This window comes from Nerophis ophidion, linkage group LG04 (genome assembly GCF_033978795.1).
Source record: "Nerophis ophidion isolate RoL-2023_Sa linkage group LG04, RoL_Noph_v1.0, whole genome shotgun sequence".
In the NCBI taxonomy this organism is placed as follows: domain Eukaryota; kingdom Metazoa; phylum Chordata; class Actinopteri; order Syngnathiformes; family Syngnathidae; genus Nerophis; species Nerophis ophidion.
This window is the reverse complement of record NC_084614.1, coordinates 1,399,593-1,417,500: the sequence shown is the minus strand read 5'-3', so window position 1 is coordinate 1,417,500 and position 17,908 is coordinate 1,399,593. Positions and strand designations below refer to the sequence as shown.

Sequence of the window (17,908 nt, the reverse complement as noted above, 5' to 3'; positions counted from 1 at the left end):
CTATGAATGAAGTGTAGGGCCACTATAAATGAGGTGTAGGGCCACTATAAATGAAGTGTAGGGCCACAACAAATGAAGTGTAGGGCCACCATAAATGAGGTGTAGTGCCACAATAAATTAGGTGTAGGGCCACTATAAATGAAGTGTAGGGCCACTATAAATGAGGTGTAGGGCCACTATAAATGAGGTGTAGGGCCAATATGAATGAAGTGTAGGGCCACTATAAATGAGGTGTAGGGCCACTATGAATGAAGTGTAGGGCCACAATAAATGAGGTGTAGGGCCACTATAAATGAAGTGTAGGGCCACAACAAATGAAGTGTAGGGCCACCATAAATGAGGTGTAGTGCCACAATAAATTAGGTGTAGGGCCACTATAAATGAAGTGTAGGGCCACTATAAATGAGGTGTAGGGCCACTATAAATGAGGTGTAGGGCCAATATGAATGAAGTGTAGGGCCACTATAAATGAGGTGTAGGGCCACTATGAATGAAGTGTAGGGCCACTATAAATGAGGTGTAGGGACACTATGAATGAAGTGTAGGGCCACTACAAATGAAGTGTAGGGCCACTATAAATGAGGTGTAGGGCCACTATAAATTAGGTGTAGGGCCAATATAAATGAGGTGTAGGGCCACTATGAATGAAGTGTAGGGCCACTATAAATGAGGTGTAGGGCCACTAGAAATGACGTGCAGGGCCACTATGAATGAAGTGTAGGGCCACTATAAATGAGGTGTAGTGCCACTATAAATGAGGTGTAGGGCCACTATAAATGAGGGTAGGGCCACAATAAATGAAGTGTAGGGCCACGACAAATGAAGTGTAGGGCCACTACAAATGAAGTGTAGGGCCACTATAAATGAAGTGTAGGGCCACTATATATGAAGTGTAGGGCCACTATAAATGAAGTGTAGGGCCACTATAAATGAGGTGTAGGGCCACTATAAATGAAGTGTAGGGCCACGACAAATGAAGTGTAGGGCCACTACAAATGAAGTGTAAGGCCACTATAAATGAAGTGTAGGGCCACTATAAATGAGGTGTAGGGCCACTATAAATGAAGTGTAGGGCCATGACAAATGAAGTGTAGGGCCACTACAAATGAAGTGTAAGGCCACTATAAATGAAGTGTAGGGCCAATATAAATGAGGTGTAGGGCCACTATAAATGAAGTGTAGGGCCACTATGAATGAAGTGTAGGGCCACTATAAATGAGGTGTAGGGCCACTATAAATGAGGTGTAGGGCCACTATAAATGAGGTGCAGGGCCACTATGAATGAAGTGTAGGGCCACTATAAATGAGGTGTAGTGCCACTATAAATGAAGTGTAGGGCCACTATAAATGAAGTGTAGGGCCACTATAAATGAGGTGTAGGGCCCCTATAAATGAGGTGTAGGGCCACTATAAATGAAGTGTAGGGCCACTATAAATGAGGTGTAGGGCCACTATATATGAAGTGTAGGGCCACTATAAATGAAGTGTAGGGCCACTATAAATGAGGTGTAGGGCCACTATAAATGAAGTGTAGGGCCACAAAAAAATGAAGTGTAGGGCCACTACAAATGAAGTGTAAGGCCACTACAAATGAAGTGTAGGGCCACTATAAATGAGGTGTAGGGCCACAATAAATGAAGTGTAGGGCCACAATGAATGAAGTGTAGGGCCACTACAAATGAAGTGTAAGGCCACTACAAGTGAAGTGTAGGGCCACTATAAATGAGGTGTAGGGCCACAATATATGAAGTGTAGGGCCACTATATATGAAGTGTAGGGCCACTATAAATGAGGTGTAGGGCCACTATGAATGAAGTGTAGGGCCACTATAAATGAGGTGTAGGGCCACTATAAATGAGGTGTAGGGCCACTATAAATGAGGTGTAGGGCCACTATATATGAAGTGTAGGCCCACTATAAATGAAGTGTAGGGCCACTATGAATCAGAGTTGTAGCGTGCCATGAGAGCTATGAGGTGATGTACCGTCAGCTGCTGTCCTCTGCTGGTCCTCCCAGGTCACCTCTGAGACAAGACCAGCACAGGGTGAGTCCAGTCCAGTTTGAGGAGACACATGTTGACAAACTTACCTTTCCTGCTCCCTCCAGGTGTGGCGGAGCGTCTGTCCGCCTCTGCCAGGTGTCATGTGACCACAGGCAACAACACAATGTCACCTCACACACTATGCAACACATCCTGCACCCTGGTACTCACCTGGACTCTGGCAAGTGGGCGGGGCTTGATCAGAAGATGGTGGGGGTGGGGTCGGAGGCGGAGGTGGAGGTGGAGGTGGAGGCGGATCTGGGCTAGGTGAGGAGAGTGAGGGCGGTGCTGGACTAGATTGTGGGACGTGGTTGGCCAAGCTGTTTGCTGTTTGAGGCGCTAACTCAGGTGAAAGCAGGTGGGGGTGGACAGGTAGGGGGGGAGGAGCTTGTACTCTGATAAGTGGAGCAGCTAAATTGTTAACAGCGGGAAGAGTGGGAGGAGCTTCAGTTGCTTGTCTTCCTTTGGTTGGCGTGGCCAAAACTGCAGGACAAAACGTTGAAGAAGAAAAAACATTATTCATTTTTTTATATACAAATGTATGCATCATTATATGTTAATATATATACACTCTTTACATGGATGTAAATATAGACACATATATGGTCATTTATGTTGTTATCCTACACAAAACTTCTCTGGTCATTTATGTTGTTATCCGACACAAAACTTCTCTGGTCATTTATGTTGTTATCCTACACAAAACTTCTCTCGTCATTTATGTTGTTGTCCTACACAAAACTTCTCTGGTCATTTATGTTGTTATCCTACACAAAACTTCTCTGGTCATTTATGTTGTTGTCCTACACAAAACTTCTCTGGTCATTTATGTTGTTATCCTACACAAAACTTCTCTGGTCATTTATGTTGTTGTCCTACACAAAACTTCTCTGGTCATTTATGTTGTTATCCTACACAAAACGTCTCTGGTCATTTATGTTGTTATCCGACATAAAACTTCTCTGGTCATTTATGTTGTTGTCCTACACAAAACTTCTCTGGTCATTTATGTTGTTGTCCTACACAAAACGTCTCTGGTCATTTATGTTGTTATCCTACATAAAACTTCTCTGGTCATTTATGTTGTTATCCTACACAAAACTTCTCTGGTCATTTATGTTGTTATCCTACACAAAACTTCTCTGGTCATTTATGTTGTTGTCCTACACAAAACTTCTCTGGTCATTTATGTTGTTATCCTACATAAAACTTCTCTGGTCATTTATGTTGTTATCCTACACAAAACTTCTCTGGTCATTTATGTTGTTATCCTACACAAAACTTCTCTGGTCATTTATGTTGTTATCCTACACAAAACCTCTCTGGTCATTTATGTTGTTATCCTACACAAAACTTCTCTCGTCATTTATGTTGTTGTCCTACACAAAACTTCTCTGGTCATTTATGTTGTTATCCTACACAAAACTTCTCTCGTCATTTATGTTGTTGTCCTACACAAAACTTCTCTGGTCATTTATGTTGTTATCCGACACAAAACTTCTCTGGTCATTTATGTTGTTATCCTACACAAAACTTCTCTGGTCATTTATGTTGTTATCCTACACAAAACTTCTCTGGTCATTTATGTTGTTGTCCTACACAAAACTTCTCTGGTCATTTATGTTGTTATCCTACACAAAACGTATCTGGTCATTTATGTTGTTATCCGACATAAAACTTCTCTGGTCATTTATGTTGTTGTCCTACACAAAACTTCTCTGGTCATTTATGTTGTTGTCCTACACAAAACGTCTCTGGTCATTTATGTTGTTATCCTACATAAAACTTCTCTGGTCATTTATGTTGTTATCCTACACAAAACTTCTCTGGTCATTTATGTTGTTATCCTACACAAAACTTCTCTGGTCATTTATGTTGTTGTCCTACACAAAACTTCTCTGGTCATTTATGTTGTTATCCTACATAAAACTTCTCTGGTCATTTATGTTGTTATCCTACACAAAACTTCTCTGGTCATTTATGTTGTTATCCTACACAAAACCTCTCTGGTCATTTATGTTGTTATCCTACACAAAACTTCTCTCGTCATTTATGTTGTTATCCTACACAAAACTTCTCTGGTCATTTATGTTGTTATCCTACACAAAACTTCTCTGGTCATTTATGTTGTTGTCCTACACAAAACTTCTCTGGTCATTTATGTTGTTGTCCTACACAAAACTTCTCTGGTCATTTATGTTGTTATCCTACACACAACGTCTCTGGTCATTTATGTTGTTATCCTACATAAAACTTATCTGGTCATTTATGTTGTTGTCCTACACAAAACTTCTCTGGTCATTTATGTTGTTGTCCTACACAAAACGTCTCTGGTCATTTATGTTGTTATCCTACATAAAACTTCTCTGGTCATTTATGTTGTTATCCTACACAAAACTTATCTGGTCATTTATGTTGTTATCCTACACAAAACTTCTCTGGTCATTTATGTTGTTATCCTACACAAAACTTCTCTGGTCATTTATGTTGTTGTCCTACACAAAACGTCTCTGGTCATTTATGTTGTTATCCTACATAAAACTTCTCTGGTCATTTATGTTGTTATCCTACACAAAACTTCTCTGGTCATTTATGTTGTTATCCTACACAAAACTTCTCTGGTCATTTATGTTGTTATCCTACACAAAACTTCTCTCGTCATTTATGTTGTTGTCCTACACAAAACTTCTCTGGTCATTTATGTTGTTATCCTACACAAAACTTCTCTGGTCATTTATGTTGTTGTCCTACACAAAACTTCTCTGGTCATTTATGTTGTTGTCCTACACAAAACTTCTCTGGTCATTTATGTTGTTATCCTACACAAAACGTCTCTGGTCATTTATGTTGTTATCCTACATAAAACTTCTCTGGTCATTTATGTTGTTATCCTACACAAAACTTATCTGGTCATTTATGTTGTTATCCTACACAAAACTTCTCTGGTCATTTATGTTGTTATCCTACATAAAACTTCTCTGGTCATTTATGTTGTTATCCTACACAAAACTTCTCTGGTCATTTATGTTGTTGTCCTACACAAAACTTCTCTGGTCATTTATGTTGTTGTCCTACACAAAACTTCTCTGGTCATTTATGTTGTTATCCTACACAAAACGTCTCTGGTCATTTATGTTGTTATCCTACATAAAACTTCTCTGGTCATTTATGTTGTTATCCTACACAAAACTTATCTGGTCATTTATGTTGTTATCCTACACAAAACTTCTCTGGTCATTTATGTTGTTATCCTACACAAAACTTCTCTGGTCATTTATGTTGTTATCCGACACAAAACTTCTCTGGTCATTTATGTTGTTATCCGACACAAAACTTCTCTGGTCATTTATGTTGTTATCCTACACAAAACTTCTCTGGTCATTTATGTTGTTATCCTACACAAAACGTCTCTGGTCATTTATGTTGTTGTCCTACACAAAACTTCTCTGGTCATTTATGTTGTTATCCGACACAAAACTTCTCCGGTCATTTATGTTGTTATCCTACACAAAACTTCTCTGGTCATTTATGTTGTTATCCTACACAAAACTTCTCTGGTCATTTATGTTGTTATCCTACACAAAACTTCTCTGGTCATTTATGTTGTTGTCCTACACAAAACTTCTCTGGTCATTTATGTTGTTATCCTACACAAAACTTCTCTGGTCATTTATGTTGTTATCCTACACAAAACTTCTCTGGTCATTTATGTTGTTATCCTACACAAAACTTCTCTGGTCATTTATGTTGTTATCCTACACAAAACTTCTCTGGTCATTTATGTTGTTATCCTACACAAAACTTCTCTGGTCATTTATGTTGTTATCCGACACAAAACTTCTCCGGTCATTTATGTTGTTATCCTACACAAAACTTCTCGGGTCATTTATGTTGTTATCCTACACAAAACTTCTCTGGTCATTTATGTTGTTATCCTACACAAAACTTCTCTGGTCATTTATGTTGTTATCCTACACAAAACTTCTCTGGTCATTTATGTTGTTATCCTACACAAAACTTCTCTGGTCATTTATGTTGTTACCCTACACAAAACTTCTCTGGTCATTTATGTTGTTGTCCTACACAAAACTTCTCTGGTCATTTATGTTGTTATCCGACACAAAACTTCTCCGGTCATTTATGTTGTTATCCTACACAAAACTTATCTGGTCATTTATGTTGTTATCCTACACAAAACTTCTCTGGTCATTTATGTTGTTATCCTACACAAAACTTCTTTGGTCATTTATGTTGTTATCCTACACAAAACTTCTCTGGTCATTTATGTTGTTATCCTACACAAAACGTCTCTGGTCATTTATGTTGTTATCCTACATAAAACTTCTCTGGTCATTTATGTTGTTATCCTACACAAAACTTCTCTGGTCATTTATGTTGTTATCCTACACAAAACTTCTCTGGTCATTTATGTTGTTATCCTACACAAAACTTCTCTGGTCATTTATGTTGTTATCCTACACAAAACTTCTCTGGTCATTTATGTTGTTGTCCTACACAAAACTTCTCTGGTCATTTATGTTGTTATCCGACACAAAACTTCTCCAGTCATTTATGTTGTTATCCTACACAAAACTTATCTGGTCATTTATGTTGTTATCCTACACAAAACTTCTCTGGTCATTTATGTTGTTATCCTACACAAAACTTCTCTGGTCATTTATGTTGTTATCCTACACAAAACTTCTCTGGTCATTTATGTTGTTATCCTACACAAAACGTCTCTGGTCATTTATGTTGTTATCCTACATAAAACTTCTCTGGTCATTTATGTTGTTATCCTACACAAAACTTCTCTGGTCATTTATGTTGTTATCCTACACAAAACTTCTCTGGTCATTTATGTTGTTATCCTACACAAAACTTCTCTGGTCATTTATGTTGTTATCCGACACAAAACTTCTCTGGTCATTTATGTTGTTATCCGACACAAAACTTCTCTGGTCATTTATGTTGTTATCCTACACAAAACTTCTCTGGTCATTTATGTTGTTATCCTACACAAAACTTCTCTGGTCATTTATGTTGTTGTCCTACACAAAACTTCCCTGGTCATTTATGTTGTTGTCCTACACAAAACTTCTCTGGTCATTTATGTTGTTATCCGAAACAAAACTTCTCTGGTCATTTATGTTGTTATCCTACACAAAACTTCTCTGGTCATTTATGTTGTTATCCTACACAAAACTTCTCTGGTCATTTATGTTGTTATCCTACACAAAACTTCTCTGGTCATTTATGTTGTTATCCTTCACAAAACTTCTCTGGTCATTTATGTTGTTATCCTACACAAAACTTCTCTGGTCATTTATGTTGTTATCCTACACAAAACTTCTCTGGTCATTTATGTGGTTATCCTACACAAAACTTCTCTGGTCATTTATGTTGTTGTCCTACACAAAACTTCTCTGGTCATTTATGTTGTTATCCTACACAAAACTTCTCTGGTCATTTATGTTGTTATCCTACACAAAACTTCTCTGGTCATTTATGTTGTTATCCTACACAAAACTTCTCTGGTCATTTATGTTGTTGTCCTACACAAAACTTCTCTGGTCATTTATGTTGTTATCCTACACAAAACTTCTCTGGTCATTTATGTTGTTATCCTACACAAAACTTCTCTGGTCATTTATGTTGTTGTCCTACACAAAACTTCTCTGGTCATTTATGTTGTTATCCGACACAAAACTTCTCCGGTCATTTATGTTGTTATCCTACACAAAACTTCTCTGGTCATTTATGTTGTTATCCTACACAAAACTTCTCTGGTCATTTATGTTGTTATCCTACACAAAACTTCTCTGGTCATTTATGTTGTTATCCTACACAAAACTTCTCTGGTCATTTATGTTGTTATCCTACACAAAACTTCTCTGGTCATTTATGTTGTTATCCTACACAAAACTTCTCTGGTCATTTATGTTGTTGTCCTACACAAAACTTCTCTGGTCATTTATGTTGTTATCCGACACAAAACTTCTCCGGTCATTTATGTTGTTATCCTACACAAAACTTATCTGGTCATTTATGTTGTTATCCTACAAAAAACTTCTCTGGTCATTTATGTTGTTATCCTACACAAAACTTCTCTGGTCATTTATGTTGTTATCCTACACAAAACTTCTCTGGTCATTTATGTTGTTATCCTACACAAAACGTCACTGGTCATTTATGTTGTTATCCTACATAAAACTTCTCTGGTCATTTATGTTGTTATCCTACACAAAACTTCTCTGGTCATTTATGTTGTTATCCTACACAAAACTTCTCTGGTCATTTATGTTGTTATCCTACACAAAACTTCTCTGGTCATTTATGTTGTTATCCGACACAAAACTTCTCTGGTCATTTATGTTGTTATCCGACACAAAACTTCTCTGGTCATTTATGTTGTTATCCTACACAAAACTTCTCTGGTCATTTATGTTGTTGTCCTACACAAAACTTCTCTGGTCATTTATGTTGTTGTCCTACACAAAACTTCTCTGGTCATTTATGTTGTTATCCGACACAAAACTTCTCCGGTCATTTATGTTGTTATCCTACACAAAACTTCTCCGGTCATTTATGTTGTTATCCTACACAAAACTTCTCTGGTCATTTATGTTGTTATCCTACACAAAACCTCTCTGGTCATTTATGTTGTTATCCGACACAAAACCTCTCTGGTCATTTATGTTGTTATCCGACACAAAACTTCTCTGGTCATTTATGTTGTTATCCTACACAAAACTTCCCTGGTCATTTATGTTGTTATCCGACACAAAACTTCTCCGGTCATTTATGTTGTTATCCTACACAAAACTTCTCCGGTCATTTATGTTGTTATCCTACACAAAACTTCTCTGGTCATTTATGTTGTTATCCTACACAAAACTTCTCTGGTCATTTATGTTGTTATCCTACACAAAACTTCTCTGGTCATTTATGTTGTTGTCCTACACAAAACTTCTCTGGTCATTTATGTTGTTATCCTACACAAAACTTCTCTGGTCATTTATGTTGTTATCCTACACAAAACTTCTCTGGTCATTTATGTTGTTATCCTACACAAAACTTCTCTGGTCATTTATGTTGTTATCCTACACAAAACTTCTCTGGTCATTTATGTTGTTATCCTACACAAAACTTCTCTGGTCATTTATGTTGTTGTCCTACACAAAACTTCTCTGGTCATTTATGTTGTTATCCTACACAAAACTTCTCTGGTCATTTATGTTGTTATCCTACACAAAACTTTTCTGGTCATTTATGTTGTTGTCCTACACAAAACTTCTCTGGTCATTTATGTTGTTATCCTACACAAAACTTCTCTGGTCATTTATGTTGTTGTCCTACACAAAACTTCTCTGGTCATTTATGTTGTTATCCGACACAAAACTTCTCCGGTCATTTATGTTGTTATCCTACACAAAACTTATCTGGTCATTTATGTTGTTATCCTACACAAAACTTCTCTGGTCATTTATGTTGTTATCCTACACAAAACTTCTCTGGTCATTTATGTTGTTATCCTACACAAAACGTCTCTGGTCATTTATGTTGTTATCCTACATAAAACTTCTCTGGTCATTTATGTTGTTATCCTACACAAAACTTCTCTGGTCATTTATGTTGTTATCCTACACAAAACTTCTCTGGTCATTTATGTTGTTATCCTACACAAAACTTCTCTGGTCATTTATGTTGTTATCCGACACAAAACTTCTCTGGTCATTTATGTTGTTATCCGACACAAAACTTCCCTGGTCATTTATGTTGTTATCCTACACAAAACTTCTCTGGTCATTTATGTTGTTATCCTACACAAAACTTCTCTGGTCATTTATGTTGTTGTCCTACACAAAACTTCTCTGGTCATTTATGTTGTTGTCCTACACAAAACTTCTCTGGTCATTTATGTTGTTATCCGACACAAAACTTCTCCGGTCATTTATGTTGTTATCCTACACAAAACTTCTCTGGTCATTTATGTTGTTATCCTACACAAAACTTCTCTGGTCATTTATGTTGTTATCCTACACAAAACTTATCTGGTCATTTATGTTGTTGTCCTACACAAAACTTCTCTGGTCATTTATGTTGTTATCCTGCACAAAACCTCTCTGGTCATTTATGTTGTTATCCTACACAAAACTTCTCTGGTCATTTATGTTGTTATCCTACACAAAACTTCTCTGGTCATTTATGTTGTTATCCTACACAAAACTTATCTGGTCATTTATGTTGTTGTCCTACACAAAACTTCTCTGGTCATTTATGTTGTTATCCTACACAAAACCTCTCTGGTCATTTATGTTGTTATCCGACACAAAACCTCTCTGGTCATTTATGTTGTTATCCGACACAAAACTTCTCTGGTCATTTATGTTGTTATCCTACACAAAACTTCCCTGGTCATTTATGTTGTTATCCGACACAAAACTTCTCCGGTCATTTATGTTGTTATCCTACACAAAACTTCTCCGGTCATTTATGTTGTTATCCTACACAAAACTTCTCTGGTCATTTATGTTGTTGTCCTACACAAAACTTCTCTGGTCATTTATGTTGTTATCCGACACAAAACTTCTTCGGTCATTTATGTTGTTATCCTACACAAAACTTCTCTGGTCATTTATGTTGTTATCCTACACAAAACTTCTCTGGTCATTTATGTTGTTATCCTACACAAAACTTCTCTGGTCATTTATGTTGTTATCCTACACAAAACTTCTCTGGTCATTTATGTTGTTATCCTACACAAAACTTCTCTGGTCATTTATGTTGTTGTCCTACACAAAACTTCTCTGGTCATTTATGTTGTTATCCTACACAAAACTTCTCTGGTCATTTATGTTGTTATCCTACACAAAACCTCTCTGGTCATTTATGTTGTTATCCGACACAAAACCTCTCTGGTCATTTATGTTGTTATCCGACACAAAACTTCTCTGGTCATTTATGTTGTTATCCTACACAAAACTTCCCTGGTCATTTATGTTGTTATCCTACACAAAACTTCTCCGGTCATTTATGTTGTTATCCTACACAAAACTTCTCTGGTCATTTATGTTGTTATCCTACACAAAACTTCTCTGGTCATTTATGTTGTTATCCTACACAAAACTTCTCTGGTCATTTATGTTGTTGTCCTACACAAAACTTCTCTGGTCATTTATGTTGTTATCCGACACAAAACTTCTCCGGTCATTTATGTTGTTATCCTACACAAAACTTCTCCGGTCATTTATGTTGTTATCCTACACAAAACTTCTCTGGTCATTTATGTTGTTATCCTACACAAAACTTCTCTGGTCATTTATGTTGTTGTCCTACACAAAACTTCTCTGGTCATTTATGTTGTTATCCTACACAAAACTTCTCTGGTCATTTATGTTGTTATCCTACACAAAACTTCTCTGGTCATTTATGTTGTTATCCTACACAAAACTTCTCTGGTCATTTATGTTGTTATCCTACACAAAACTTCTCTGGTCATTTATGTTGTTATCCTACACAAAACTTCTCTGGTCATTTATGTTGTTGTCCTACACAAAACTTCTCTGGTCATTTATGTTGTTATCCTACACAAAACTTCTCTGGTCATTTATGTTCTTATCCTACACAAAACTTCTCTGGTCATTTATGTTGTTGTCCTACACAAAACTTCTCTGGTCATTTATGTTGTTATCCGACACAAAACTTCTTCGGTCATTTATGTTGTTATCCTACACAAAACTTCTCTGGTCATTTATGTTGTTATCCTACACAAAACTTCTCTGGTCATTTATGTTGTTATCCTACACAAAACTTCTCTGGTCATTTATGTTGTTATCCTCCACAAAACCTCTCTGGTCATTTATGTTGTTATCCTACACAAAACTTCTCTGGTCATTTATGTTGTTGTCCTACACAAAACTTCTCTGGTCATTTATGTTGTTATCCGACACAAAACTTCTCCGGTCATTTATGTTGTTATCCTACACAAAACTTCTCTGGTCATTTATGTTGTTATCCTACACAAAACTTCTCTGGTCATTTATGTTGTTATCCTACACAAAACTTCTCTGGTCATTTATGTTGTTATCCTACACAAAACTTCTCTGGTCATTTATGTTGTTATCCTACACAAAACTTCTCTGGTCATTTATGTTGTTATCCTACACAAAACTTCTCTGGTCATTTATGTTGTTATCCTACACAAAACTTCTCTGGTCATTTATGTTGTTATCCTACACAAAACTTCTCTGGTCATTTATGTTGTTATCCTACACAAAACTTCTCTGGTCATTTATGTTGTTATCCTACACAAAACTTCTCTGGTCATTTATGTTGTTATCCTACACAAAACTTCTCTGGTCATTTATGTTGTTATCCTACACAAAACTTCTCTGGTCATTTATGTTGTTATCCTACACAAAACTTCTCTGGTCATTTATGTTGTTATCCTACACAAAACTTCTCTGGTCATTTATGTTGTTATCCTACACAAAACTTCTCTGGTCATTTATGTTGTTGTCCTACACAAAACTTCTCTGGTCATTTATGTTGTTATCCGAAACAAAACTTCTCTGGTCATTTATGTTGTTATCCTACACAAAACTTCTCTGGTCATTTATGTTGTTATCCTACACAAAACTTCTCTGGTCATTTATGTTGTTATCCTACACAAAACTTCTCTGGTCATTTATGTTGTTATCCTACACAAAACTTCTCTGGTCATTTATGTTGTTATCCTACACAAAACTTCTCTGGTCATTTATGTTGTTATCCTACACAAAACTTCTCTGGTCATTTATGTTGTTATCCTACACAAAACTTCTCTGGTCATTTATGTTGTTATCCTACACAAAACTTCTCTGGTCATTTATGTTGTTATCCTACACAAAACTTCTCTGGTCATTTATGTTGTTATCCTGCACAAAACTTCTCTGGTCATTTATGTTGTTATCCTACACAAAGCGGCAAAGAAGCAATGCCGTAAGTTGTCTTTAATAAGTTAACAACATGTCAGACACGTTAAAAAGTGTAATAGTGCTGTAGAAAAGCGCTATACAAGTACAACCCATTTATCATTTATATAATCGTTGAAGTCATTCAGGCAGACGGGAGTCTCCCTCTGCTGGACATTTGGGGACATTACAGTTACATTTTATATGTCATTGTAGACAAATATGTAGAGAGGCAATTATTGTGTTTGTTTGTTTGTTTGTTTGTTTGTTTGTTTGTGTCTCTTTCTTCTTTTCACTTTTATATGTCATTGTAGACAAATATGTAGAGAGGCAATTATTGTGTTTGTTTGTTTGTTTGTTTGTTTGTGTCTCTTTCTTCTTTTCACTTTTATATGTCATTGTAGACAAATATGTAGAGAGGCAATTATTGTGTTTGTTTGTTTGTTTGTTTGTTTGTTTGTTTGTGTCTCTTTCTTCTCTTCACTTTTGGAGCACCTTGTCTAAGAAGAATAGTCCAGAGTAAACAATCAAGCAGACAACAAGTTCTCTTCTTTAGTTTGGTGTTTTTGCACAACTTTTTGCAGGTTTCAGCAGAACACTAAAATAATATTGAATCAAAATCCATGTTTTGGTGAAAGACTGACTTGTCCAAGACTGTCATTACGTCACATCTAATTCTACACTTTGGAAAATATTTTTGGTGGATGATTTTGTATAATTTGTGTGTTTGCAATTAAAAGAAGAGTTTTGTTGGACAAAAAAGGGCGGAAAACAAACAAACAAACAAACAAAAAAAACATTAAAAAAACCTACAACGGGACGGCGTGGCGCAGTGGCAGAGTGGCCGTGCGCAACCCGAGCGTCCCTGGTTCAATTCCCACCTAGTACCAACCTCGTCACGTCCGTTGTGTCCTGAGCAAGACACTTCACCCTTGCTCCTGATGGGTGCTGGTTGGCGCCTTGCATGGCAGCTCCCTCCATCAGTGTGTGAATGTGTGTGTGAATGTGGAAGTAGTGTCAAAGCGCTTTGAGTACCTTGAAGGTAGAAAAGCACTATACAAGTACAACCCATTTATTATTTATTTATCTAACATTTAGAATTGAGGGCTGGATGTGAAGTTGATGTTGACTCCAGTTATTTAAATATTAAATGTTTGTTTGTCTGCCACATTATTGTCAGCATTTCAGCACCCAAACAAAACACTGTGTAGAGAGTGGTGTGTAGAGAATAGTGTGTAGAGAGTGGTGTGTAGAGAGTGGTGTGTAGAGAGTGGTGTGTAGAGAATGGTGTGTAGAGAGTGGTGTGTAGAGAGTGGTGTGTAGAGAGTGGTGTGTAGAGAATGGTGAGTAGAGAATGGTGTGTAGAGAGTGGTGTGTAGAGAATGGTGTGTAGAGAGTGGTGTGTAGAGAGTGGTGTGTAGAGAATGGTGTGTAGAGAGTGGTGTGTAGAGAATGGTGTGTAGAGAGTGGTGTGTAGAGAGTGGTGTGTAGAGAGTGGTGTGTAGAGAATAGTGTGTAGAGAGTGGTGTGTAGAGAGTGGTGTGTAGAGAGTGGTGTGTAGAGAATGGTGTGTAGAGAGTGGTGTGTAGAGAGTGGTGTGTAGAGAGTGGTGTGTAGAGAATGGTGAGTAGAGAATGGTGTGTAGAGAGTGGTGTGTAGAGAATGGTGTGTAGAGAGTGGTGTGTAGAGAGTGGTGTGTAGAGAATGGTGTGTAGAGAGTGGTGTGTAGAGAATGGTGTGTAGAGAGTGGTGTGTAGAGAGTGGTGTGTAGAGAATGGTGTGTAGAGAGTGGTGTGTAGAGAGTGGTGTGTAGAGAATAGTGTGTAGAGAGTGGTGTGTAGAGAGTGGTGTGTAGAGAGTGGTGTGTAGAGAATGGTGTGTAAAGAGTGTTGTGTAGAGAGTGGTGTGTAGAGAGTGGTGTGTAGAGAATGGTGTGTAGAGAGTGGTGTGTAGATAGTGGTGTGTAGAGAGTGGTGTGTAGAGAGTGGTGTGTAGAGAATGGTGTGTAGAGAGTGGTGTGTAGAGAGTGGTGTGTAGAGAATGGTGTGTAGAGAGTGTTGTGTAGAGAGTGGTGTGTAGAGAGTGGTGTGTAGAGAATGGTGTGTAGAGAGTGGTGTGTAGAGAGTGGTGTGTAGATAGTGGTGTGTAGAGAATGGTGTGTAGAGAGTGGTGTGTAGAGAGTGGTGTGTAGATAGTGGTGTGTAGAGAATGGTGTGTAGAGAGTGGTGTGTAGAGAGTGGTGTGTAGAGAGTGGTGTGTAGAGAGTGGTGTGTAGAGAGTGGTGTGTAGAGAATGGTGAGTAGAGAATGGTGTGTAGAGAGTGGTGTGTAGAGAATGGTGTGTAGAGAATGGTGTGTAGAGAGTGGTGTGTAGAGAGTGGTGTGTGGAGAGTGGTGTGTGGAGAATGGTGTGTAGAGAATGGTGTGTAGAGAGTGGTGTGTAGAGAGTGGTGTGTAGAGAATGGTGTGTAGAGAATGGTGTGTAGAGAGTGGTGTGTAGAGAATGGTGTGTAGAGAGTGGTGTGTAGAGAGTGGTGTGTAGAGAGTGGTGTGTAGAGAATGGTGTGCAGATAGTGGTGTGTAGATAGTGGTGTGTATATAGTGGTGTGTAGAGAGTGGAGTGTGGAGAGTGGTGTGTAGATAGTGGTGGGTAGATAGTGGTGTGTAGATAGTGGTGTGTAGAGAGTGGTGTGTAGAGAGTGGTGTGTAGATAGTGGTGTGTAGATAGTGGTGTGTAGAGAGTGTTGTGTAGATAGTGGTGTGTAGAGAGTGGTGTGTAGATAGTGGTGTGTAGAGAGTGGTGTGTAGATAGTGGTGTGTAGAGAATAGTGTGTAGAGAGTGGTGTGTAGCGAGTGGTGTGTAGAGAGTGGTGTGTAGAGAATGGTGTGTAGAGAGTGGTGTGTAGAGAGTGGTGTGTAGAGAATGGTGTGTAGAGAGTGGTGTGTAGAGAGTGGTGTGTAGAGAATGGTGTGTAGATAGTGGTGTGTAGATAGTGGTGTGTAGAGAGTGGTGTGTAGATAGTGGTGTTTAGAGAGTGGAGTGTAGAGAGTGGTGTGTAGATAGTGGTGGGTAGATAGTGATGTCTAGATAGTGGTGTGTAGAGAGTGGTGTGTAGAGAGTGGTGTGTAGATAGTGGTGTGTAGATAGTGGTGTGTAGAGAGTGTTGTGTAGATAGTGGTGTGTAGAGAGTGGTGTGTAGATAGTGGTGTGTAGAGAGTGGTGTGTAGATAGTGGTGTGTAGAGAATGGTGTGTAGAGAGTGGTGTGTAGAGAGTGGTGTGTAGAGAGTGGTGTGTAGAGAATGGTGTGTAGAGAGTGGTGTGTAGAGAGTGGTGTGTAGAGAGTGGTGTGTGGAGAATGGTGTGTGGAGAATGGTGTGTAGAGAATGGTGTGTAGAGAGTGGTGTGTAGAGAATGGTGTGTAGAGAGTGGTGTGTAGAGAGTGGTGTGTAGAGAATGTGTGTAGAGAATGGTGTGTAGAGAATGGTGTGTAGAGAATGGTGTGTAGAGAGTGGTGTGTAGAGAGTGGTGTGTAGAGAATGGTGTGTAGATAGTGGTGTGTAGATAGTGGTGTGTAGAGAGTGGTGTGTAGAGAGTGGTGTGTAGAGAGTGGTGGGTAGATAGTGGTGTGTAGATAGTGGTGTGTAGAGAATGGTGTGTAGAGAGTGGTGTGTAGAGAGTGGTGTGGATAGTGGTGTGTAGATAGTGGTGGGTAGATAGTGGTGTGTAGATAATGGTGTGTAGAGAGTGGTGTGTAGATAGTGGTGTGTAGATAGTGGTGTGTAGAGTGTTGTGTAGATAGTGGTGTGTAGAGAGTGGTGTGTAGATAGTGGTGTGTAGAGAGTGGTGTGTAGATAGTGGTGTGTAGAGAATGGTGTGTAGAGAGTGGTGTGTAGAGAGTGGTGTGTAGAGAATGGTGTGTAGAGAGTGGTGTGTAGAGAATGGTGTGTTGAGAGTGGTGTGTAGAGAGTGGTGTGTAGAGAGTGGTGTGTAGATAGTGGTGTGTAGAGAGTGGTGTGTGGAGAATGGTGTGTAGAGAGTGGGGTGTAGAGAATGGTGTGTAGAGAGTGGTGTGTAGAGAGTGGTGTGTAGAGAATGGTGTGTAGAGAGTGGTGGGGAGAGAATGGTGTGTAGAGAGTGGTGTGTAGAGAATGGTGTGTAGAGAATGGTGTGTAGATAGTGGTGTGTAGAGAGTAGTGTGTAGATAATGGTGTGTAGATAGTGGTGTGTAGAGAGTGGTGTGTAGATAGTGGTGTGTAGGGAGTGGTGTGTAGATAGTGGTGTGTAGAGAGTGGTGTGTAGATAGTGGTGTGTAGACAATGGTGTGTAGAGAGTGGTGTGTAGAGAGTGGTGTGTAGAGAGTGGTGTGTAGAGAATGGTGTGTAGAGAGTGGTGTGTAGAGAGTGGTGTGTAGAGAATGGTGTGTAGATAGTGGTGTGTAGAGAGTGGTGTGTAGATAGTGGTGGGTAGATAGTGGTGTGTAGATAGTGGTGTGTAGAGAGTGGTGTGTAGATAGTGGTGTGTAGGGAGTGGTGTGTAGATAGTGGTGTGTAGAGAGTGGTGTGTAGATAGTGGTGTGTAGAGAGTGGTGTGTAGAGAGTGGTGTGTAGAGAGTGGTGTGTAGATAGTGGTGTGTAGAGAGTGGTGTGTGGAGAATGGTGTGTAGAGAGTGGTGTGTAGAGAATGGTGTGTAGAGAGTGGTGTGTAGAGAGTGGTGTGTAGAGAATGGTGTGTAGAGAGTGGTGTGTAGAGAATGGTGTGTAGAGAGTGGTGTGTAGAGAATGGTGTGTAGAGAATGGTGTGTAGATAGTGGTGTGTAGAGAGTAGTGTGTAGAGAGTGGTGTGTAGATAGTGGTGTGTAGAGAGTGGTGTGTAGATAGTGGTGGGTAGATACTGGTGTGTAGATAGTGGTGT

At 38.8% G+C, this 17,908-nt stretch overlaps 1 protein-coding gene across 2 annotated transcripts in view; it reads right to left on the bottom strand.

Annotated features, from left to right (window-relative positions):
- LOC133550681 (regulating synaptic membrane exocytosis protein 2-like) overlaps nucleotides 1-17,908 on the bottom strand; it is a 54,002-nt gene that overhangs the window by 14,155 nt on the left and 21,939 nt on the right. For both annotated transcript variants that reach the window (XM_061896643.1, XM_061896644.1), the window contains 3 exons: nucleotides 2,213-2,524; nucleotides 2,089-2,130; nucleotides 1,985-2,023 (listed from right to left, as the gene is read on the bottom strand). In XM_061896643.1, the coding sequence (XP_061752627.1) occupies nucleotides 1,985-2,023; nucleotides 2,089-2,130; nucleotides 2,213-2,524 (393 nt within the window). The remainder of the gene's footprint in view (nucleotides 1-1,984; nucleotides 2,024-2,088; nucleotides 2,131-2,212; nucleotides 2,525-17,908) is intronic.